Source organism: Capsicum annuum, chromosome 2 (assembly GCF_002878395.1).
Source record: "Capsicum annuum cultivar UCD-10X-F1 chromosome 2, UCD10Xv1.1, whole genome shotgun sequence".
Taxonomy (NCBI): domain Eukaryota; kingdom Viridiplantae; phylum Streptophyta; class Magnoliopsida; order Solanales; family Solanaceae; genus Capsicum; species Capsicum annuum.
The window spans coordinates 124,483,812-124,509,744 of record NC_061112.1 but is presented as its reverse complement, the minus strand read 5'-3'; the positions used below and the strand labels follow the sequence as shown (position 1 = coordinate 124,509,744).

At 38.5% G+C, this 25,933-nt stretch overlaps 1 protein-coding gene and 1 pseudogene across 1 annotated transcript; both read left to right on the top strand.

Annotated features, from left to right (window-relative positions):
• Nucleotides 1-13,457: 13,457 nt before the first annotated feature.
• On the top strand, nt 13,458-14,995 carry LOC124896260 (annotated as a pseudogene).
• Nucleotides 14,996-23,527: 8,532 nt separating this feature from the next.
• Nucleotides 23,528-25,877, top strand: LOC107859254 (subtilisin-like protease). Its single transcript, XM_016704188.2, has one exon. The coding sequence runs from the start codon at nt 23,529-23,531 to the stop codon at nt 25,722-25,724; it is 2,196 nt and encodes a 731-aa protein (XP_016559674.2). The 5' UTR covers nt 23,528; the 3' UTR covers nt 25,725-25,877.
• The last annotated feature ends 56 nt before the right edge of the window (nt 25,878-25,933 follow it).

Below are 25,933 nucleotides of genomic sequence, written 5' to 3'. Positions count from 1 at the left end.
TTACTAAAGGTGTTGTTGTTGTGATGAAGGGGCAAAGAAAGTGTACAAATTTGTATGTCCTACAAGGCTCTACTGTTACAGGTAATGCATCTGTTTCTACCTTCTTTCTATCAGAAAGTGACGTTGCTAAACTTTAGCATATGCGCCTGGGCATATGAGTGAAAACGGGATGGCAGAACTAAGAAGGAGAGGACTTCTTGATAGGCAAAGTATTACCGAATTGGAGTTCTGTGAGCACTGTGTTTTTGGGAAGCAGAAGATATTCAAATTTACTAAAGGCATCCACTCAACTAAGGGCACACTTGATTACATTCATTCTGATCTCTGGGTCCTGCTAGAGTACCTTCTAGAGGAGGCACTAATTACTTGTTGACTATTATTGATGACTATTCCAAAAAAGTTTGGGTGTTCTTTCTAAAGAAAAAAAATGATGTGTTGCCTACTTTTAAGGAGTGGAAGACTATGACTGAAAAGCAAACAGGGAAGCAGGTAAAATGCCTTCGGACCGATAATGGTTTAGAGTTCTGTTCTAATGAATTTAATGTTTTGTGCAAGTCAGAATAAACTGTGAGCCACTTGACAGTTCATCATACTCCGCAGCAGAATGGTGTGGCCAAACAAATAAATAGGACTATAATAGAGAAGGTGTGTTGTATGCTCTCTAATGTTGGTTTACCCAAGTCTTTTTGTGTTGAAGCTGCTTCCACAGCTTATCTTCTTATTAACCGCTCTCCCTCAGTCGTGATTGATAAAAAGACTTCACAAGAGTTATGATATGGTACTCCTGCTAGTTATTCTGATTTAAGGATATTTGGATGTCCTGCGTATGCTCACATTGATAATGGAAAGTTGGAACCTAGATCTGTCAAGTGCTTATTTATGGGTTATAAGCCTGGTGTTGAAGGTTATAAGCTTTGGTGTCCAAAAAGCGAAAAGGTTATAATTAGCAGGGATGTTGTGTTTGATGAATCTGTCATGCTTCGGGCTCCTTTCGAATCAAGTTCTTCGCCTCTAGATGAACTTAGTGACATGAATCAGCAAAAGTCAAGCACCCATGTTGAATTGCAGATTGGAGCAGAGTATACACCAGTGTCTACTTCTCATTATAGCCTGGAGATACAGAGTGATACTATTTCTTCTTTACCACCAGTGGCGCCACAATATTCTATTGCTAAAGACAGGCCTAGAAGAGATATTAGACCTCGTCAAAAGTATGTTGAAGTTGATTTGGTTGCTTATGCATTGAGTGTAGCAGAAGGTATTGATTCCGGTGAAGATCCTTCTTCTTACTCAAAAGCAGTTAGTTGTGATGATTCCAGTCGATGGATGATTGCTATGCAGGAGGAGATGGAATCACTTCATAAGAATAGAACATGGTATCTGGTGAGATTACCTAAAGATAAGAAAGTTGTCTGTTGCAAGTGGGTATTAAAAAAGAAAGAAGGAACATCGGGATTTGAAGATGCTAGGTACAAAGCAAGACTAGTTGCTAAAGGTTACAGTCAGGTTTCAGGTATTGACTTCATAGATGTGTTTTCTCCAGATGTAAAGCATAGTTCAATTCGGGTATCTCTTGGTATTGTGGCCATACATAATCTTGAGCTTGAGCAGTTGGATGTCAAAACTGTATTTTTATATGGAGAACTTGAGGAGGACATCTATATGTAGTAACCAGAGGGTTTTGTAGTTTTAGGAAAGGAGGACTTTATATGCTTGTTGAAAAAGTCTCTTTATGGCTTAAAGCAGTCACCCAGGTAGTGGTATAAGAGGTTTGACTCTTTTATGACCTCTCATATGTTTCAGAGGAGCAGCTATGATAGTTGTGTCTACTTCAAGGAGGTAAGTGATGGTTCATTCGTGTATCTTCTCTTGTATATTAATAATATGTTGATTGCGGCAAAGGATATGAGAGAGATAATAAAAGTCAAAACCCATCACAGTGAGGAATTTGAGATGAAGGATTTAGGAGCAGCAAAGAAGATCCTTGGCATGGAAATTATGCGGGATAGAGAAAACTGTAAGTTATATTTAAGTCAAAAAAGGTATATTGAGAAAGTGATTCACAGATCAATATGCAAAATACCAAACCTAAAAGTACTCCATTGGCAACTCACTTCAAACTCTTGGCCACTTTATCTCCAAAAACAGATGATGAGCGTGACTATATGTCTCGAGTTCCATACTCTAGTGCCGTCGGGTCTCTTATGTATACGATGGTGTGTTCCCGACTAGATTTATCTTATGCCGTCAGTGCAGTTAGCAGATACATGGAGAATCCTGGCAAAGAATATTGGAAAGCAGTTCAGTGGATTTTTAGATACTAGCATGGATCTCCTGATGTTTGTCTGCAGTTTGGGAAAAATAGAAATAGAGTAATCGGGTATGTTGATTCTAATTTTGCAGTAGATCGTGATAAAAGGAGGTCCCTTATAGGCTATGTTTTCACCATTGGTGGTTGAGCTATTAGTTGGAAAGCTGCCTTACAGACTACGGTTGCTTTGTCAACTACTGAGGCAGAGTACATGGCTATTACAGAGGCTTCCAAGGAAGCTATTTGGTTGAAGGGTCTGTTTGGTGAACTTAGCAAAGACTTATAGATTACTATGGTCTTTTACGATAATCAGAATGCTATCTTCCTTACAAAAGATCAAATGTTTCACGAGAGGACAAAGCACATTGATGTTCGGTATCATTTTGTGCGTGAAATTATTGCTCGTGGTGATATTGTGGTAAGCAAGATTATTACTCATGATAATCCCGCTGATATGATGACCAAGACACTACCAAGTGACAAGTTTCAGCATTGCTTGGACTTGGTTATTGTTAGCTGTTAAGATGTGCCCTTAGGGGCTTTTGTGGAAGAGGTGGAGAGTTTGTCTTGAAATGGATTTGAGTTCTGAATTAGAATTCGTGTCAAGGTGGAGATTGTTAGAGTTGTGACCCGAATTTTGGACCTATTTGTACGCACGTAATATATAAGTGCGATTTAGTGGGTTATTTTATTATTCAGAAAATTCAGCCTTCTCCACATTGTACTCTCTTTCCATTATAGTGAAACCTCCTCTGTCTCTGCCCGTGGTTTTTCCCGCAAGGATTTCCACATAAATCTGTGTGTTTTTCTTATTTTCTTTTACTTGTGGTTTGCTTATTCTGTCCGAATCATAACAAAATGTCTCCTTCGTTATCTACACCAGACATCCTCATTTGGCCTCCGGATTGCCAAAGAACTTGATCACCGTCTTCTAGCTTACTCAGATTCTGACTGAGCTGGAGATCCTCTTGATCGAACCTCCACCACAGGTTATGCTGTTTACCTTGGCAGCTCTCCGATATCATGGTCCTCTAAAAAGCAAAGATCTGTCTCCCATTCCTCCACAGAAGCAGAAAATCGGGTTGTTGCTGCTACTATTTGCGAGACCAATTGGCTAACAAGTTTACTCCATGAGCTTCGATTTCGTATCTCAGACATTCCTCAGATATTTTGTGACAATGCTAGCACCACCTACATTTGTGCCAACCCGGAGTTCCAAAGTCAGATGAAGCATATTGCTATTGATTTTCATTTTGTTTGTGAACAAGTTCAAAACAAGGATATCGCAGTTCAACCTTCACTTGGCTGATCAAATGGCAGATATACTGACCAAACCACTTCCAAGAGTCTCTTTCGTCAAGCATTTTTCCAAGTTGGTGTAGTTGACACCACCAACTTGCGGGGGCGTAATAACGGATAATTACTAGACACCTAGTTGTTGTAGAGTTCTTATAGTTGTTGTAACTTTAAGTCTATCCTTGTTGATATAGGTCTTGTATATAGTCTTGATTCTTTAAACAGCAGTCATTCAATTAATAACATACATTCTTTTCCCATCTTCTACTCTCTATCTCTTTAATAACCAGAAATGTTTTTCGCTAAATTAGTCTAGCAGATTAATTTAATTCAATATATGGTTCAAACTTCAAAGTCAACTACTTAATTACGTAGGCTATCAACTTGTTATTTTAATATGTTGCTTTTTCATGTGTTGGCATTTATTAGCTACCAGATCTTGAATCATTTTTTCAACCCTTAAAAAAAAATCTAGTATGAAGACATGCACAATTAAGAAGTTAGCATTATGTTTTTCAATACCAACTGAACAGTTTAATATAATTACTAGCATTATCTATCCATAATCAATCTAAACACATATAGATTATATTGCAGAAAAGATCCAGCCAACAAACGCATGTCCTTTCACTTGTCTCCAAAATGGAGAAAGCCGCATCTTTTCAGCCTCTTGCATTTTTATTATTAACTTGTGTTTACCTTGTAGCAATTTGTTCAGCCATGAATATTAGCACTGATCATTTTTCTCTTATTGCGTTGAAATCCCACATTACTTCAGACCCTTACCACATTCTTTCAGCAAACTGGTCTTCTTCAACCTCTATTTGTGATTGGAATGGGATCACTTGCGGCTCTCGTCATCAACAAGTGATTGCACTGAATATTTCATACATGGGATTAACTGGTACTATCGCGCCACAGCTTGGCAACCTTTCTTTCCTTGTGTCGCTTGATCTAAGCAACAATGATTTCCATGGTGAACTTCCACCAGAATTTTCTCATTTACCAAAACTGAGTCATTAATCTTAGTTACAACAACTTCATTGGAGAAATTCCAATAGGAATAGCCACTCTTCCGAGCTTGAAATGGTTCGTCTTTGGATACAATAAATTACTCAATGGCTCCAATGTGCTCACCAAATTCAATATCTCAACGCTTGAAATTTTGGATTTCAGAGAAGCTGGTTTAACTGGTGATTACCCTTCTGATTTATGTCGTCGCCTTCCCAGATTGCAAAAGCTTGCACTTGGCTCCAACATGTTAAGTGGAGAGATACCAAGAACCATAACTGAATGCTCGGAACTTCAACTACTAATGTTATTTCGAAATAACTTTGTTGGGGCAATTCCAAGACAATTATGTAACTTACAGCTGCTGCAACATTTAGATCTTCGAGGTAACAAGTTAAAAGGTATGCCTTTACCATTTATATCGGAAGTTAAACTTTAGTTATAGTATTATGATTAGATTTTGCTTATATACATTGACTGTGCAACAGTATTTTATAGACGGCCAAGCTTCTTGGAAGCTAAAAGTGCTTATTTTAAAAAGAAAACATATTTTAGAGAGTTGAAGTGTTTGACCAGAGGAATCTTAGCAGATCAGTTGGTTGGCTAAATGAACTTTCACCTTGTTGGTGAGAGTTTCGTTCCCCACCTTGTAATCTCCTTCCCCTACTCCCAATTTTCAACCCCAAAAAAAGTGTATGGCCAACCTTTAAAACTATAAGTGACTTTCTAATAGTAGCAAAAGAAAATCTGTTTGTTTTCACTAATTGCTCGGTTGCTTCTTCTCTTGTTTTGTATGCTTATAACCTGTTTGAGCAAGCTAGTGGTCAGAGACGAGGTGGGTCATAGGACCCAGTAGGTTGGCAAAATCTTGTATATATCTATATATATTCCTTGAAGGATGATATGCATTTGATTAGGCATCCAGATACATAAATGTTGGTTGGGGGCACTTGCTGAATCGGCCTCTTAATCATTGCTTGTCTTATAAGATGACTTCCCGAGTGCAATGCCTTAAATTTTGATTAGTGGTGCCCCCTTCGCCTTTAATTATTCCGCTGAAAAGCTAGAGGTGTTATTTTAATAACTAGAGTGTTAAGTTTATAGGATTGAGTTGTTTTACCAAGCTTTTAAGAAAAAGTGAAATATTTTTGAGTAGTAGCAGAGGCTGTTTTTCTAGAAATTTTCCTTCTCTGAGTTCTTGAAAATTTCTTTATGTTGTTGCCACTTTTTAGTTTATGTCCTCTGCTGCAACCACTATAATACAGAAATTACTCCCTAAACTCGAAATTAGTTTAAGTGAAGTACAGACATTTCTGGCGAGGAAGCTTGTTACGAAATTACTCAATTTCATTTGGGATTTTCTATTTTTAATTACCTATTATTTCATCTTCAGCATGCTTCACGTGAGCCTAGTTAGTAGTATAAAATCTCAAGTAACACCTTTTCATTGAAAGTTAATACAATCTGCTATTTCCCTTTTTCAATTTCTCTTCTTTCTTACATATACTCTTCTTCTTAAATTTTCCTCTTCTGGTATCACACTAGTGAAGTGCAGTAAGTTCTACTTTTAAAAGAAAATCAAGTTTGGCCTTTTTCTTAAGTAATATACTTACTCATGAGTCATAACATTTTTAAGCCATCATTTTGTACCCATAATTCCTTGATAGGTTTCATTAATCAGCACTGATGTAACGTTAAAATCTTACATAAATGCTGCCATAATATTAATATTAAAGGCCCGCAAGGGCATGGTTGAGTGGTTAGGACCTGGGATCGAATCTAGCCTCCATTTGTCGCTCAACCATGAGCTTGTCACATTAGACTTGCCTGGTGCGGTTTACATCTCCTATGTGGTTTGCGAGCTATTGCACAGTGAGCAAGTTTAGGTTACCACAAAGTGCTCACAAAGGGCAGAAGTTGTGAGTTTCTCTGGGGATCCAAAAAACTATACATATTTACTTAAAAGATTATAACATGGTTGAGATATCACCATTTCATACCCTTCCATATTACACCATATATACATTATCATACCTCAAATGCTTCACCATTTTCTTATGAGTCAGTTAACGTCTTTGGGACATATTAAACATGTCAATAAGGTCATTAATTGGCCCAATCAATTGTTTAAACCATGTGGGGATATACATTCTTCCCCGCTAAGGACTGAAATGACGGGTTGTCATCGTTCTTAGTGCTTGGGAGGGTCGTTGTATATGGTTGTTTTTATTTTCTATGAGTATTATTGTATGGAAGTTAAAATCTTGTTAAATATATGAATTTTTATGTGATATTTCTGCTTAACAATATGACAAGCACAATTCCCAATGAGATAGGCCGTCTCTATAACTTGAAGAAGTTATTCATATTGGGACATGATTGATTGTGTAGTAAATTGTGCAGATTTCTCTCCCTAATTTGTGCTTTCAATTGTGCAGATTTCTCTTCCTAATTTGTGCTCTATTAAATGTATATAATTCTCTAGCTGATTTCTAGTGATTTAGATATCTAGTTACCTTAGTTAGCCTTTCCTTTACTTGTATATATATATATCAATGTAACCTTTGGATAATACACAAGTCTAATACATTACTTCTTCATCTCTCGAACCATTATGGTATCAAAGCCTTTCTAAACTCCAACGAGTCTTCTCAATCGCTTCCAATTTTTTTTTCTTTGGTTCTATGGCATCCATGGTGAATCCAAGTGATTCTACTATCCCTGCTAATAACACCAGCCATCTGGTGCAATTTAACCCAAGTTCCCAGCTTCCCCTCAAACTTACTGGTCCAATGAACTTGGTCATTTGGAAAGCGCAGGTCGAATCTCTCATGTTCGTTCATGATCTCTACTGCTATCTCGATGGAACCTTGACAACACCATCAAAAATGGTAACCCTCAACAACCAAGAGGTACCCAATCCAAAGTACAAACTCTGGTTTTGCCAAGACCAGTTGATACGCAATGCCTTAATGGCATCTGTTGATCCTACAATCACCTCTGCAATCGCCAAAGCTTCCACCTCAAAGCAAGCGTGGGACACACTGCATAACTTGTTTGCTAACAAATCACATACAAGGGTTTTTAATATCCGAAACTCTCTGGCTACCATCACAAAAAACTCTCGCAGTATGACAGAGTACTTGTGCGAGATCAGAAATGTTGCTGATGAACTTGCAACGGCTGGAACTCCTATTCCAGATGATGAACTTGCGGTCAAAATTCTCAGTGGTTTAGGACCTGAGTATGATTCAATTTCAGCGGCTATCCAACGCGAGATACACCTATCACGTATGAGGAACTATACAATAAGCTTCTCAATAGAGAGCTTCTCCTCAAACACAATGAGCCTAATCAGGCCTCAATTACAGCTGCAGTGGCACATAAACCATCACCAAATAACTTTAACCCCGTAATAATAAGAGAGGACAACCATGGCGTCCATAACATCCCAACCAGCAAAATGCACAAACCTTATCTCCAAATTGGCGTCCAACGAATGCACCAGCTACATCACCAAATTGGCGTCCAACGGCCTCTCAACAAACTCGTCCAGTTTGTCAGTTATGCGGTCACACTGGGCATACTGCCAATATGTGTTGTTCATGCTCCCACAATCACTTGGAAGACAGAAAAAACTTTGCTGCCATGCCTTGGGTTGTCAATTCAGGAGCATCACATCATGTGACTGCTCATTCTCAAAATCTTCAACGTCCATATGACTGCACTGGTACTGATGATATTACCATGGGCAACGGTAACAAAATCCCTATAACTCACACTGGTCATGTTCAAATAAATGCTTCAAATAAAAAGTTTCATCTTTCGAATACTTTGTGTGCACCAGAGATTAAACATAACCTTATATCTGTGTCTCAATTTTGCAAAGATAATCTGACATCCATAGAATTTTTTCCTTTTGATTTTCTTGTGAAGGATCTGAGTACGGGGGCACCATTGGCACGAGGCCGGAATAAAGAAGGACTTTATGAGTGGCTTGTTGGAGGATCCCAATGCAATCTGAGCTACCAATCCTATATGGTAGAATATCAACAATCTTGGCATAGAAAATTAGGACACCCAAATAAAAGAGTGCTTAAAACACTCTCACATAAGTTTTCAATTCCAATTTCAAATTCTGAAATGTTTGATCATTGTAATTCCTGCTCTTCTAATAAAAGTCATCGGCACCCCTTTTCTGAGAATACTCTAGTGAGCAAAAAATCTGTACAAATTATTTTTAGTGATGTATGGGCCCATCACCTGTTTTGTCAATTGATAAAAAATTATATTATGTAATTTTTGTTGATCAATTTACAAAATACATTTGGTTGTACACACTTAAAAATAAAAGTGAGGTCGAAATGATTTTTTCTAAATTTAAATCCCTTGTTGAAAATTATTTTCATACAAAAATACTCTCAGTTTATACTGATGGTGGTGGTGAGTTTGAAGGTCTTAAGTCATTTCTTCACACCACTGGCATTGAGCACCTTGTATCGCCACCATATACACCAGAACGGGTAGCTATGGCTGAACGTAGACATCGGCACATCATTGAAATAGAAAAAACCATTTTACACCAAGCCTCCATGACTCCAGTATTTTGGTCCTTTGCGTGTCAACAAGACACATTCTTGATTAACAGGCTTCCCACCCGCACACTTCATTATGATTCTCCATACCAACGATTATTTGGAGAAATTCCAAATTATCAATCCATTCGTACGTTTGGTTGCCTATGTTATCTATGGCTTAAACCATATGCCAAACACAAACTAGAACCCAAGTCCACCCCTTGTATTTACTTAGTCTATTCTAATATCCATCACAGTCATCAGTGTTATGATCCTATTTTACAAAGAATATATATTTCACGAGATGTTATTTTTTATAAAAATAAATTTCCTTTTTCTGATATATTTTCATCTTTGAAAAATAAAGAAATTTCAAAATTAGAGTGGGATATCTTGTACAAAAGTCAAATGACCTTAGTGTCAAGTCTATGCCTCCAGTGGATTATGAAATTCTCCGGCCAATCAAGGTTGCTCCAGAATTGTCGGTGATACCTCCTACAGGTTCTTCTTCAGGTCTTTTGGCAGCAACACCAACTCCTGCCGCCGGCTCAGATTGCTCCACACAGCCCATTGTTGTCCCAACTACCATACAACCACTAATCCAGTATCAACGCCAAAATCGGCATACCCCTACAAACCCTTTATCTACACTAACTCCAGACCCCTCCCCGTTCATTCCATCTCACAATCATCACCAATCCTCCACCACAGCTTCCGTACATACCCAACGTTGTTGATTGTAAATGGCTCTATCGTATCAAAACCAAATCAGATGGAAGTGTTGACAGGTATAAAGCTCGGCTAGTTGCAAAGGGCTTCACACAATGACCGGGTGTGGATTATAACTCTACATTCAGTCCAGTGGTACTGTTAGACTCATTTTGTCGCTTGCAATTCAGCATAATTGGCATTTGCACCAATTGGATGTGAATAACGCATTTCTTCAAGGACATCTTGAAGAAGATGTTTATATGTGTAAACCTCATGGGTATGCTCATCCTGATTTTCCTCATTATGTGTACAAACTAAAAAAAGCAATTTATCTACTTAAGCAGTCCCCTCAAGCCTGGTACTCTGAGTTAAAGCAATTCTTGCTTCAAATTGGCTTTCAAAAGTCTAACTCTGACTCTTCTCTGTTTATTCATCATCAAAATGAAGCATTGATCTACATTCTTGTATATGTTGATGACATAATTATCACTGGATCGAACTCTGGGGTTATCAAGAAAACTATCCAGGTTCTTTCATCTAGATTCTCTCTCAAAGACCTCAGACTTCTCCACTACTTTTTGAGTATTGAGGTTCTCCGCACTAAAGAAGGGATCGTCTTTTCTCAGGCAAAGTATGTTTCTATTCTTCTTGCTGCCCATAACATATCTGAATGTAAGCCTGTTACAACTCTCATGAGTTCCATGGCCTCACTGTCTTTAAAGGATGACACACCTTCAGCGGATGCCACCTTGTATCGTCAAGTACTTGGTAAGCTTCAATATCTGTCATTCACCAGACCAGATATAAGCTTTCAAATTAACAAATTATCTCAATTCATGCATTCTCCTACACAAACACACTGGTCTCTTGTTAAGCGACTCTTGCGATACCTCCAGTACACCAAAAGTCATGGCTTACAGATAACGAGCAAGACGCATCCTGGGTTGTTTATGTATTCAGATGCCGATTGGGCTGGTGACATTAATGACAGGAACTCTACTTCCGGATATATCTTGTACGTTGGTGCAAATCCTATTAGTTGGTCATCCAAAAAGCAACGCACTGTTGCGCGCTCCTCCACTGAAGCAAAGTATCGTGCAGTAGCTTCTGCACTTGCTGAGGTCAATTGGATTCAAAAACTTCTTGTTGAACTACATGTGCAGCTTCCTGATCCACCTATAATCTATTGTGATAATGTTGGTGCTACCTATCTTTGTCAAAATCCGGTACTTCACAGTAGGATGAAACACATTGAAATTGATTTTCACTTTGTTAGAGATCAAGTACAGCGAAAACAAGTGCTAGTTCAGCACTTACATGTTGTCAATCAGCTCGCGGACATGCTTACAAAGACTTTGCCTCGTCTGCTGCTTCATCAACATCTGTCCAAGTTAAAGATTATTGACGCCACCTTCAACTTGCGGGGGCGTATTGGTACATAATTGATTGTGTAGTAAATTGTGCAGATTTCTCTCCCTAATTTGTGATCTCAATTGTGCAGATTTCTCTCCCTTTGTGCTCTATTAAATGTATATAATTCTCTAGCTGATTTCTAGTGATTTAGATATCTAGTTACCTTAGTTAGCCTTTCCTTTACTTGTATATATATATCAATGTAACATTTGGATAATACACAAGTCTAATACATTACTTCTTCATCTCTCGAACCTTTAATTCATAGCAACATCTAAGTTAACAGGCTCAATCCCTTTAACTTTATTCAACCTTTCATCACTTGAAATGTTATATTTGTTTGAGAACATGCTTGAAGGACCTTTACCAAGAGAGTTCGGAAATTTGACCGTGCTTAACGTACTTGATCTCTCATCGAATAAGCTGACAGGATTGGAAATATTTCTAATTAGTGTTATGTTAGAATTTCAGTTTTTCAGATACTTCTACTTATTCTAAACTGAATTTTGCAGGTGTAATTCCAGATGATGTCGGTAACCTTCAAAAGTTGGTGGAGCTTTTATTGTACTCAAATAACTTTAATGGATGATCCCTATTGGTATCTTCAATATAACAACTCTTAGAACTATTTCACTCATGGATAACCACATCTCAGGGAATCTTCCTTCCTCTATAGGGCATTGGTTACTTAATCTTGAATCAAAATTTCTAGGTGTAAACTACATTAATGGCGTCTCACCTGGTTCCATCTCAAATATGACTAATCTTGTCAGTCTCGAACTCCCTCAAAATAAACTTACAGGTTCAATTCCTGAATCTCTAGGAAATTCATGACTACTTGAAGTTCTCAACCTGTACGGTAACTCCTTCACAAGTGCATTGAGCGTTATCAATCCATTGGCCAATTGTAAACACTTGAGAAAATTGATAGTGTCTTTGAATACCATAAATTCAATGCTTCCAAAATCCATCGGCAATCTCTCTTCTCTGCAAACATTTTCGGCAGAAAGCTGTAACCTCAAAGGCAATCTTCCAAATGAAATCGGAAATTTAAGAAATTTATCTACTTTGAGGCTGGGAGATAATTACTTGACTGGAATTGTGCCCGTGACAAGGTCCTTTCCCAATTGTTTTGTGTGAGCTCTCCAAATTGGGCTTGCTAAACCTTTAACAAAATCAAATGTGGGGAAATGTTCTAGTTGCTTGGGAGATGTGACTTCTCTAAGGGAGGTTTATCTTGATTCCAATAACTTCACTGCTACCATACCTTCAAGTCTATGGAACCTCAAAGACATCTTGATGCTGAATTTGTCTTCAAATTTCTTCAATGGTTCTCTACCATTAGAAGTTGGAAACCTCAAGGCTGCAATACTACTGGATCTTTCCAGAAACCAAATCTCAGGCACCATTCCAAATACATTAGGAGGTCTACAGAAATTGATTCAACTATCTTTGGCTCACAATAGAATTAAAGGATCTATTCCTGAGGCATTTGGGGAACTCATAAATTTGGAAGTATTGGATCTTTCATATAATAATATGTCCGGTCTGATTCCAAAGTCACTAGAGGCACTTAAGCAACTAGACTATTTTAATGTCTCGTTCAACAGGTTACACGGGGAAATTCCAAGACCTTTTCGTCATCTCCCTTACCAGTCTTTCATGTCTAATGAAGTGATACAAGCACGATCATGAAGATAAACTTTTTTGAGTATTTTGGATGTAACCTCGGAGGTGTACGAGTTGAAGTGTTAAAAAGGGCTTCAAACCGCCCCTAAAAACACTCCATGGGTGCCTATTTGTCTGCTTGGTCATTAAAGGGCCTTTTTGTCATTTTATCTTTTTATTTGTAAAGCACTATAAATAAAACAATGTAGGGTTTTAGTTCATTAGTTTTGGTTGAATATTGTTGAAAGAACACATCTTTTGAGTGAGAGGGTCTCTAGGCCTAAATTAGGACATGAACAAGTGTGGATTCACTTGTGATTGTGTATTGCTTGGAAACGTTGGTGCTTGAGGGGTGGAATCCCTCTTGTTCCACGTAAGAGTGTGGTGTTGCTATTGTAAGTCTTATGGGTCCTTAGATTTAATACATCTTTGGGTTCTTAACCTTGTAATAGTGTATGCCTCACTTCCTATCTTTACATATCATGTACTAGTTGTGTAGTCTAGTGAACCGTTTGGTTTTTGTTGTTCTTGTAATCTTGTAATCGTTGGATTGTGGTTATTGTAGTGGTGTTCCTCTCGTTAGTGTTGTTTATCTCTTGTTGTTGTTAATGCTTTTGGTGTCATTTACACCTTGTTTCTTGATGTTGTTGGAACCGAGATTTGGTGTTTGTTGAGCTCTCGGGTTTCCCTTTGTTTGTGGACTATTTTTGGCTTGTTTTTGATACGTACCAAATTTGTATCGTATCATGAAGGATTATGTGGTAACCCTCAAAAGCATGTCCCAGCTTGCCCTTCTAATTCAAAGAATCGTTCTAAGTCAAAGAACAGAAGACTTATATGGATTATAGTTGCCTCTTCAGTTATCTCTGTAATAGGGTTTGCTTCGGCAATAGTTTTCGTGTTGATGAGACGTCGGGGTAAAACAGTCAATGTTGAAGATGAGCGGTCGCCTGAGGTAGCACCACAAAGGATTTCTTACTATGAACTTCAAAGAGCAACTCAGGGCTTTGATGCAAATAATTTGCTAGGTAGTGGAAGTTTTGGTTCTGTTTACAAGGGGACATTGGCAGATGGGATGACTGTAGCTGTGGAAGTTTTCAATGTGCAGATGGACGGTACATTTCAAACCTTTGACAGAGAGTGTGAAATCTTGCGGAATCTTCGTCGCAGAAATCTCACCAAGATTATTAGCAGCTGTTGTAACTTGGATTTTAAAGCATTGATACTTGAGTACATGCCAAATGAAAGCTTAGACAGATTGCTGTATTTTTGAGATTATTGTTTAAATATAATGCAAAGATTGAATATCATGGCAGATGTTGCATTTGCTCTGAAATATCTCCATCATGGTTATTCAGTACCACTTATCCACTGTGATTTGAAGCCTAGCAACGTTTTACTTGACAAGGACATGGTGGGACACCTGGCCGACTTTGGCATAACTCTTAACTAAGGAAGAATCTATTGCTCTCGCTACAACCTTTGCCACAATTGGTTACATTGCTCCAGGTGAATTGTTAACTTGTGCAGTGTTATGGATTATGTGTTATAAGTTTATTTACTGACATATTTTAAGTTTTCTTTTTTAGAGTATGGTTTGGAAGGCCTTATATCCAAGAGTTCTGACGTTTATAGTTTTGGTATCATGCTGCTGGAAACTTTTATCAAGAAGAAACCCACAGATGAAATGTTTGCGGGAGATTTGAATTTGAGAAGTTGGGTGCATAAGTCGCTTCCTGAAGAGTTGGATCAGATTTTGGATGCTGACTTACTAACGCTAGATGAACAAAACTTAAGTCAGAAGTTACAATGTATATCATCTATCATGGAGTTAGCCATGAAGTGCACAGCTAATATTCCAGTTGAAAGGATGAACATGACATGTTGTAGCATCGTTAAAAAAGATCAAACAGAAGCTTTCTTCCTGTTACTGAATGGCCTAATGACCAGATCAGGTACTTTCCATATCCCTTTTGGGAAAAAGGCTATAAAGTTCAGTGGCATTTAGAAGTGAAAAATTGCAGTTGAAGAATATAAATAAAAACAACAGCAGTAATTCATCAAAGAGCATCCATGATCTAGTACAGAACTGTTTAATGTCATAGTAAATAAAACCGACATAATCCTTCTTTTTTTAGAAATTTTTGAAAAAGCGATATAGAGCAGCATCTCTTTAATAAATAGGACAGACACATGATTTTAGTCCATCATTTTCCTATGTTATCGAGTCTATTGGGTTTGGGTTGGTTCGAATGAAAAAACCAAGGGTGTCCGTCAACTTTGGCCCTCGTTTTCAACCTATTTTTAATAGTGCATACATGTCGTGGACAAGATTTTATGGACAAATTAAGCTCCCACACACTTGTTGGTGGTTGTTTTCAAACATTTAGCCTAGTCAGCTTCGATGTGTGTTTTAATGCATAGATGGTAATAGTTTACTAGAAAAAAGGAATAGTTGATAGTTGGGATGTGAAATTCACAAAAAAAAAAAAAAAAGGAGATAGTTTAAGTGTGTATCAAGAGATTCAAGCTAACACACGAACAACATCACTAGAGAATCAAAGGCCCCACTCGGCTTCTCTAGGTTTTTATGGAAACAACAACAATATTCAACAAGATAGATAAATAACACAAGATTGCAATAACTATAGTGAAACGAAATAGCCCCACACAGCTTCACTATATCAACACACAAACAACAAGATTAGAAAATGATGGATAGTAATTTGACACAAAATATCCTAGAATCTAAGAACCCTAACATAAATATTAGGACCCTAAGACTAAAATATATTTACACCAAATTCTTACTTGAATCAAGAGGAACTCATGAACCTCAAGACCCCATGTTTCTAGTCAAAGAACAACAAAAGTGTTACTACACTTTACTACACTTTGTTGTCTAGTTTTGGGTTCACTCTCAAGAACAAGAGAGAGAAGTTCTCAAAATATTACAATACTTGTGTAGTGAAATATCAATAATGAACTAAGTCCAAGAAATAGCTCTATTATTGTCTATATATAGTACTCCACAAAATGAAAGGAAAATGATCATTCTAGCCTTGGTCTTGGGTGGCCTTGGAGTGTAATACAAAAAAGTGTTACTACACTTTTTTTTGTAGTGTAATAAACTTACACTTCAAAGACCCTTTTCACACTTCAAAACATGGAATCCCTTAGATGAATTAATTACACACTCACACACCGCCATTTGCATGAACATGGTGTGGAGTTTTTGTAACTCTCATCTTAGCTACGTGTGAATGGTCTTGAGCTAGTTGCACTTGTATCATCCTCTCCATCTTGAAGGAAATTTGTCCTCAAATTCGGTGGATGTTCATCCTCAACCATGGCAATAGGAGAGAGGTTACATATGTTGAAGATGTTGTGCACTTGATATTCCGGAGGAAGATCAATTTTGTAGGCATTATCATTGATTCTTTCAAGTACTTGAAAGGGATCATCACCCCTCGGCATCAACTTGGTTTTCCTTTGTGAAGAAAACCAGTCTTTTCTAAGGTGCACCCAAACCCAATCACCCGGTTCAACAATAAGTTTTCTTCTCCCCTTGTTTGTTCTCTTAGCAATCTCTTGATTTTTCTTCTCAAGCTTTTGCTTCACTTTCTCATGTAATTTCTTCATGGCTTCGGCCTTCTTGCTTCCATCTAAGATAATTATAAGATCACTTGGAAAAGGAGTTAAATTCAAAGGAGTGAGGGGGTTGATGTCGTATACACATTCAAAGAGAGTCATTCCCGTACTTGAGTGTGTAACCCGATTGTATGCAAATTCCACCAAAGGTAGGTGGTCCTCCCATGAAGGCATTTTGCCTTTAACCATTGATCGTAATATAAAACCCAAAGTCCTATTTACAACCTCGGTTTGGCCATCGGTTTGTGGGTGGCAAGATGTAGAGAATAGCAATCTAGTGCCAAGCCTACCCCATATTGACTTCCAAAAGTGACTAAGGAACTTAGAGTCTCTATCACTTACAATGGTCCTCGAAACACCATGCAATTTGACAATATTTTCAACAAATAAAGAAGCCACACTTAATGCATCTTCACTTTTTAAACAAGGAATAAAGTGTGTTATCTTAGAAAACTGATCAACCACAATAAAAATGTTATCCCTACCTCGTCTAGTCCTCGGTAATCCTAACAAAAAATCCATAGATATATCAAGCCAAGGATGTAAAGGAGTAGGAAGCGGGGTATACAACCCGTGAGGGAGGAGCCGAGACTTGGCTCCCTTTCAATCTACACATTGGCTGCAAATCCTAGCCACATCCTTGTGCATTCTAGACCAATAGAATTGCTCTTCCAATATCGCGAGGGTCTTGTCAATCCCAAAATGACCCATTAGACCGCCATCGTGTGCTTCCCTCATAAACAACTCTCTTCGAGAGATAGAAGGTACACACAATCGTCTACCTTTAAACAAGTAACCATCAAACTTGGCATAGGGATTTGAACCCCTATTCGAAAGCCACTTATCTCTACCCAATTCTTCGCATTCCCAAAAGATAGGAGCAAAGTGAGGGTCCTCAAGATACAATGCGTTTAGACTTTCAAAACCCATTAACTTTGAAGATAAAGTGGACACAAGTACATGTTTTTTAGACAAGGCATTGGCAACCACATTCTCCTTACCCTTCTTGTATTGAATAACATAAGGGAAGGTTTCTAGAAACTCAATCCATTTGGCATGCCGTCAGTTAAGTTTGTCTTGTGCCCGTAGATGCTTCAAGGATTCATGATCCGTTTGGATCACGAATTCTTTGGGCCACAAATAATGTTGCCAAGTGGCCAAGGCTCTAATTAAGGCATACAACTCTAAATCATACGTAGAGTAGTTTAGAGTTTCTCCTTTGATCTTTTCGCTAAAGTAAGCAATAGGCTTCAATTCTTGCATTAAAACCGCGCCTATGCCGACTTTGCTAGCATCACATTCGACCTCAAAAGTCTTGTCAAAATTTATCAATTGTAGCAAAGGGGTCAAGATGAGCATAGCTTTCAAGTTCTCGAAGGCCTTAGCTTGTTCATATCCCGACTTGAAAGGCCAATCCTTTTTAATCACTTCGGTCAAGGGGGCGGCAATGGTGCTAAATCCTTTGACAAAACGTCTATAAAAACTAGCCAATCCATGGAAGCTTATCACTTCTCCTACGGTTTTGGGAGTTGGCCAATTTTTAATAGCGTCAATCTTAGATTCCTCCTCTTCGACCCCTCTTGAGCTCACCACAAACCCGAGAAATACAACCTCATGGACACTAAAAGAACACTTTTCTAGATTAGCATATAACTTCTCTTTCGGAGGACATAAAACACACATTAAAAATGTTTTACATGCTCATCTAAGGACTTACTATACACCAACACATCATTAAAGTAAACAACAACAAAATTTCCAATAAATGGCTTCATCACATGATTCACTAGCCTCATGAAAGTACTTGGAGTGTTTGTTAGGCCGAATGGCATAACCATGCATTCATAAAGACCAAATTTGGTCTTGAAGGTGGTTTTTCATTCATCTCCCGGTTGCATACGGATTTGGTGATAGTCACTCCTCAAATGAATTTTAAAAAACAAACACGAACCACTCAATTCATCAAGCATATCATCTAGCCTACGAATAGGGTGATGATATTTTACCGTTATCTTGTTGATGGATCGACAATTAATGTACATATGTCAAGTCCCGTCCTTCTTAGGAACTAGTAGCACCGGAACCGCACAAAGGCCCATACTCTCCTTGATATACCCTTTGTTGAGAAGTTCCTCAACTTGGCGTTGCAATTCTTTGATATCCGTTGGTTTGCTCCTATAAGCCGATTTATTGGGCAATTATGAGTCCGGCACAAAATCAATTTGGTGATCAATGTCCCGAATTGGAGGTAATACTTTCGGCAATTCCATTGGGAAGACATCCTCGTAATCCTGCAAAACATGAGAAATAAGAGGAGAAATGGAAATGGTAGCGGGGTTAGTATTAAAACAATGAGCCAAGAGAAGCATCGGAGTGTCCTCGTCATGATCCACAAATAGTTCCTTCCTCCTAGCCATCATCACCATGCTCCCGTGCCCCTTATAATTTAGGGACCCCTCGGCTTCCCCTACTCCCTCACTCTCGGATTCCTCCTTTTTCCCCTCACTTTCAACCTTTTTTCCCTTTTTCCTCAATTCCCACATATTTTAGTGTAATTTATTTACTTGGGAAGGCAATAATGGATAAAGAGCGACCTTTCATCCATCTTTCTCAAGTTTATATCAATTGAACCTTCCATCATGTTTGGTAGACCTATCGTATTGCCAAGGCCTTCCTAACAACATGTGACAAGCTTGTATTGGTATCATATCACAAAGCACCTCGTCATGGTAGTTGGATACCTTAAAACGTATCACGCATTTTCTTATGACCTTTAACTCACTGCATTCATTCAACCATTGCAACTTGTAAGGACGAGTGTGAGGTGTATTTGGTAATTTTAAAAAGTTCACCATTGCAACACTAACCATATTTGCATAACTTCCATTATCTATCACCATAGTGCACACACTTTCCTTCACAAGATATTTAGTATGGAATAGATTCTCCCATTGGCTATGATCATCTATCGCCTTACTAATCATGGCACGCCTCACTACAAAGTTTGGAACACACATTCCCCTTCTTGCGGATAAGCATCCTCACAATCATCATCATGTGGCTCATTTTTGGGTTCCTCTCCATCTTGAGGCTCGGCCTCATTCTTTTTTTTTCAAGACCTACTTCCTCACCAAGGTAATACAATCTCCCTTCCCTTAGGATCACATTACATCGGTTTGGACATTCATTGGCTTTATGTCCCCAAACTTGGCACTTGAAACATTGGAACCCCTTAGGATTAGGATACTTGTGAGCCTCTTGCCTTGGTGGATATTCTTGCATTGCCTTAGCCTCGAGTTGTCTTGTAGTGGTAGGTTGGTCTTTGTTTTTGTGCCAACCCATGGTGGAGGAAGCAACCTCCTTACCCCTCGGCCAACCCGAGGGTGCTTGACCCTTGACTTTGTAACTTGTTCTTTCCTTAAGTTCTCTTTCAATTTCAACGGCCGCTTGAAAGATGCCTTCAACGGTATCAAACTTATGAAGAGTCAAGTGAGTAGCAATCTCCTTGTTCAACCCACACTTAAATCGAATAATGTCATGGCCTATTTGTTCTCCCCGATGGTCAAACTCCAACATAAGTTGTTAAAACTCATCATAGTATACCATAACACTTCGATTCCCTTGCCACAAGTTGTACAACCTCACAAGTAACTCATGACAATAACTTTCGAAAAGGTAGCGTTGCCTCATTAGATACCTTAACCGAAACCATGGTGGTGGTTGCCTATCTACAACTCATTGCCAAACCACTTGATGTATTCCCACTAAGTGTTAGCATAGCCTTCAAAGTGGGCTATGGCATAACAACTCTTTTTCTCCTCTGAAATGTCATTCACTTAGAATACCTTATCACACGCTGATTCCAAGCGATATACACCTCGGGGTCACTTTCACCCTTAAAGATAAATAGGCTCAATTTGATGGTATTGATGCCTACGTCTCTCTCTAGGTGTTGGTTTCTCCTTTCTCCATACCCTCGGTATCTCCTTACATCCACACGACCCCCTCTCATATCCTCCTCCCTCATATAGGCATCGTCAAAGGCTCCATGCTCTTTATAATCCTCTCTACCATACTCCTCAAGGTGGATGGGACGGTTTTGGACATTTAGAACTTGATTCAAAGGAATTAGATTTTGTGGAGGTGGTGCTTTTTGGTTTAGTGGAGCTTGGAAGGGGGGTTTGGATTTTGTGGAGGCATTTGATGTCCGAGTACCTCTTGCGGAACTTGAGGAGTTTGGGGATGGGTTGGTCTATTGGAGTCTCGATTTAGAGGGTTATGAGTGGTTTGGCTTGTGGCATTTAGTGGAGCTAGTGAAGGATTTGGCAATTATGGCCATATTTCGGGAGTAACGGTGGCGGAGGAATTTCTATCAAGTCCACTTGATGAAACATGTAGAGAATTAGAAGGACGAGAGTTTCTTTGACTCTCCACTTGTTATAACCTCCCACTAATAGTCGTCACTTCTCCTCTTATGGCTCCCACTTTCGTACTCAATCTTTCAAGAGCTCAAGTCATAGCCTCAAGAGTGACCCTCATATTCTCTATTTCATTAGAATCCACGGTTTGAGATGTGGTTCCCTCCATTTTCAAGGTATCACCTACACAAGCAACAATCAAGTTAGTTTAAAATCCCTCTCCTTACTCACACTTTCTTGGTTCACTCACACTCAAGTTCCATAAGTGTTGTAGATTAGCTAGGAACCCGTGAATCCATAAGGTATGAGTATGCTCTTGCCCGAAATGGATTCTTATTTTAAACTCAAAGAATTCTCATCGGACTAGAGCCAAGAGTTACAACGTATTCAAATGACAAAATCACACAAACAAACGTTGACACGAACACAAGGCTTCAAGGGACTAATTGACACGCTAGTAGGAATGTACTAGTTTGTTAATTAGTTATCAAGTCAGTTAGAGGAAACTAGGAATCAATAATTAGAAACTATAACATCCAAATTTGAGCTTAATTATCACGTGAACAGTAACTTGGGTGATGTGGCAGCATGTCATTGGCCGCGGGTCCACATAAGTAGTTCATCAACTTGAAGTCTTAGTCCCCTTAGATCTTTTGTAATAAATGACTTTTTATTGGGATGGAAAAGATAAGGTCTTGTAACCTTTTTCAACTTCTTTTTTTCAAACCCAAAAGGTGATGTTTGACCTCACTAATCCCACAAGACAAGGTTCCTTGTTTGAAGGAAAAGTGGTTGTCAAGTATTGAAAAGATGATGTTGGCAAGTCTTCTCACAAACAATTTTTTTCAATTTTGTCTTACAAACTTTTTGGATCTATTTCTCTTTATAGAAGTTAAAACATAAGATGAGAAGAAGTTTAGGATGAACACAACATCAATACCTTCAAGAACATAACAACAATACACCTCAATGGTCACTTCCAACGCCCCAACGCAAGTCAAAACTCTCAGCCACTTCAAGTTTTCACAACAACAATTCTCTTCAATTAAGCTCAACTTTAGATTTAGAAACTTTTTGTGTTGATGAGGAAGAAACCAACACAAGAAACAAACTAAACAAGTAAAATTTTTTGTAAATCTACAACCAATTTTCGATCAAAATGTTCAAGAACACACTTTTTGGTAAGAGCTTCCCGAGATTGATTTTGTAAGAAAAAAACCTAGCCTTGAGCTTTGATACCAAATGATATAAGATTAAATGTGTATCAAGAGATTCAAGCTAACACACGAACAACATCACTAGAGAATCAAAGGTCCCACTCGGCTTCTCTAGGTTTTTATGGAAACAACAACAATATTCAACAAGATAGATAAATAACACAAGATTGCAATAACTATAGTGAATCGAAAGAGCCCCACACGGCTTCACTAAATCAACACACAAACAACAAGATTAGAAAATGATGGATAGTAATTTGACACAAAATATCCTAGAATCTAAGAACCCTAACATGAAGATTAGAACCCTAAGACTAAAAGATATTTACACCAAATTCTTACTTGAATCAAGAGGAACTCATGAACCTCAAGACCCCAAGTTTCTAGCCAAAGAATAACAAAAGTGTTACTACACTTTGTTGTGTAGTTTTGGGTTCACTCTCAAGAACAAGAGAGAGAAGTTCTCAAAATATTACAAGACTTGTGTAGTGAAATATCAATAATGAACTAAGTCCAAGAAATAGCCCTATTATTGTCTATATATAGTACTCCACAAAATGAAAGGAAAATGACCATTCTACCCTTGGTCTTGGGTGGCCTTGGAGTGTAATAAAAAACAGGTGTTACTACGCTCTTTTTCTTTTTGAGTGTAATAAACTTACACTTCAAAGACTCTTTTCACATTTCAAAACATGGAATCCCTTAGATGAATTAATTACACACTCACACACGGCCATTTGCATGAACATGGCTTGGGGTTTTTGTAACTCTCGAGCTTGGCTATGTGTGAATGGTCTTGAGCTAGTTGCACTTGTATCAGGTGTGTTTTTGACCATTATCTTTAAATAATTTGTTATTGCATAATGAGTCATTTACCCATTGCATTAGATTTGCCTCCCCAGTAAAAAATTTTATTTCAAAATATGCATGATACAATAGCTGTAGATGTCGGATTCGGCAGAAATGAATTCCTCTGTAGTATATTCTGCAGGAAATAGATGTACTGATCATCTTTGAAACCAATACTATAAACATACATCTTGAAAAACGTTAAAACAAGGCTTAGATTGTTATTTACTAGGAAAGTTGTATTCCTGTACAATGAGATGAGTTGTAGTCCAAAGCTACTGAAGTTACCAATGTTCTATCCTTAAGTTCTTTAAGTTATGACAAAAAGTAAGCCATAGTTATCTCAGCTGAAAAAACCAATATAAAATGAAGTTCTTCAGAAGAGTTTTGACACCATTCCAAACACATGGCGTTGATGGTTTTCCTAATTACGTTCTTGTTCATTGTAAGTTCTCATTTGTCAATCATATTAGCCAGTGATCATCTTTCTCATCAGAGTAATTCAGAAATCTATATTGTTCGCGTTGAGTCACCTGAACATTTACATGCCTGGCACCAGTATTCATTATTGTCTGATGTGTCCTCGCGCGTTATATATTCCTATCGAAATATCTTTTATGGTTTTGCGGCAAGATTATCACCAGATGAAGTGAAGGCGTTGGAGACGAAAGATGGCTTTATTTCCATAAGACCTCAAAGGGTATTGCGAGTACAAACAACTCACAGTCCAAAATTCTTAGGATTGCACCAAAACTTAGGCTTCTGGAATACGTCTAACTATGGTGAAGGTGTTATAATTGGTCTGTTGGACACTGGAATTTATCCGGAACATCCTTCGTTTGATGACGAAGGAATGCCTCCTCCTCCTGCTAAGTGGAAGGGGAAGTGCGAGTTTAACTTCACAGCATGTAACAACAAGATCATTGGCGCAAGAGACTTTTTGTCGCTTGAAGGTGGGTCGCCATTAGATGAAAATGGGCATGGTACACATACTTCAAGCACAGCAGCTGGAAATTTCGTTGATGGCGCGAATGTGTTTGGCAGTGCTAATGGCACAGCAGCTGGCATTGCACCCCGTGCTCACTTGGCTATTTATAAAGTTTGTGATCCAAACGGCCTGTGTTCTGAAAGTGACATGTTGGCCGCAATGGATGCTGCAATTGAAGATGGTGTTGATATCATGTCCATTTCCATTGGTGGAATTTCTGGACCTTTTTGGGATGACAATGTGGCACTTGGTGCATTTAGTTCTATGGCAAAGGGAATTTTCGTAAGTTGCTCAGCTGGAAATGAGGGTCCAAATAATGCTACCTTATCTAATGAAGCTCCTTGGATTCTCACTGTCGGTGCTAGCACGATTGATAGACAAATAAAGGCATCTGTGGCACTTGGAAACGGCGTAGAATATGATGGTGAATCAATTTCTCAACCAAATGATTTCCCTCCAACATTACTACCAATTGTCTATCCGGCATTGCATATCAGGCTTTTTGGTGCTTTTGCTTGTAGCCCAGAATATCTTACAAATGTTAAAGGAAAATTAGTGTTGTGCGGAACGGGTGGGGCGACAGCAATTGCAAAAGGACAGCCTGTGAAAGATGCTGGTGCCGCTGGCATGATCCTAATGAATGAAGAAACAGAAGGTTACAGTATACCTGCACATGATTACGTTCTTCCAGCAACACGCATCAGCTATGCAGATGCACAAGATCTCATAGCCTATATAAACTCGACGTCAACCCCTATGGCCAGTATTTTATTTAAGGGCACTGTAATTGGAAATAAACATGCTCCATCAGTTGCTTTCTTTTCGTCCAGAGGCCCAAGCAGACCAAGTCCGGGCATATTAAAACCAGATATTATTGGACCCGGATTCAATATCCTTGCAGCTTGGCCGACCTCCATAGAAAATAATACTCATACAAACTTGACATTTAACATGATTTCTGGGACATCCATGGCTTGTCCTCACCTTGCTGGAGTTGCAGCTTTGCTTAAAAGTACTCATCCTGATTGGTCTCCAGCTGCTATTAAGTCAGCAATTATGACCACTGCTGATCTGGTTAATCTTGGCAACAGACCAATCAAGGATGAAAGACATTTACCAGCTAACATCTTTGCAATTGGAGCAGGACATGTGAATCCGTCCAGAGCAAATGATCCTGGTCTAATATATGACATCCAGCCTCACGATTACGTGCCTTACTTATGTGGCTTAAGCTACACAGCTCAACAAGTTAGCACGATCTTGCATAAGAAGGTTCATTGCACAACTAGTATACCCGAGGCAGAGCTAAACTATCCTTCATTTTCTATCACACTTGGATCAGATACTCAGGAATATACAAGGACTGTGACTAATGTAGGTGAGGCTAATTCGACTTACAATGTGGACATTTCACCACCTGAAGGTGTTGAGATAACTGTGAGTCCTAGCAGTTTGCACTTTTCTGAAGTAAAGGAGAGCATGACCTATCAAGTGACGTTTAAACGTTCAGCATCTGGCACTGTCAGCAACGCGAACTTTGTGCAAGGATATTTGAAATGGTCATCAGATAAGCACTCTGTTCGAAGTCCCGTTGCAGTTACTTTGGAGCAGTGAAAGCGCCATCAGGCGTCTTCAATATTGATCAATAAATTCCAGGAATAATTATGTATATTATTTCCCTTGAGACTTTGTAACACAATTTCTGAAGTAGATTGGAGCATGCATTAAATAAAGGTTGTACTTGAAAACAAATCCATTTTACCGTAATACATATAATCTGAATTTTTTTTAGAAAAGTTAAGTGCAAGCAGAAATAGATTTGT

Coding starts and splice junctions, on each gene's coding strand:
- LOC107859254 (XM_016704188.2), top strand. CDS start 23,529: ATGGCGTTGATGGTTTTCCTAATTACGTTCTTGTTCATTGTAAGTTCT.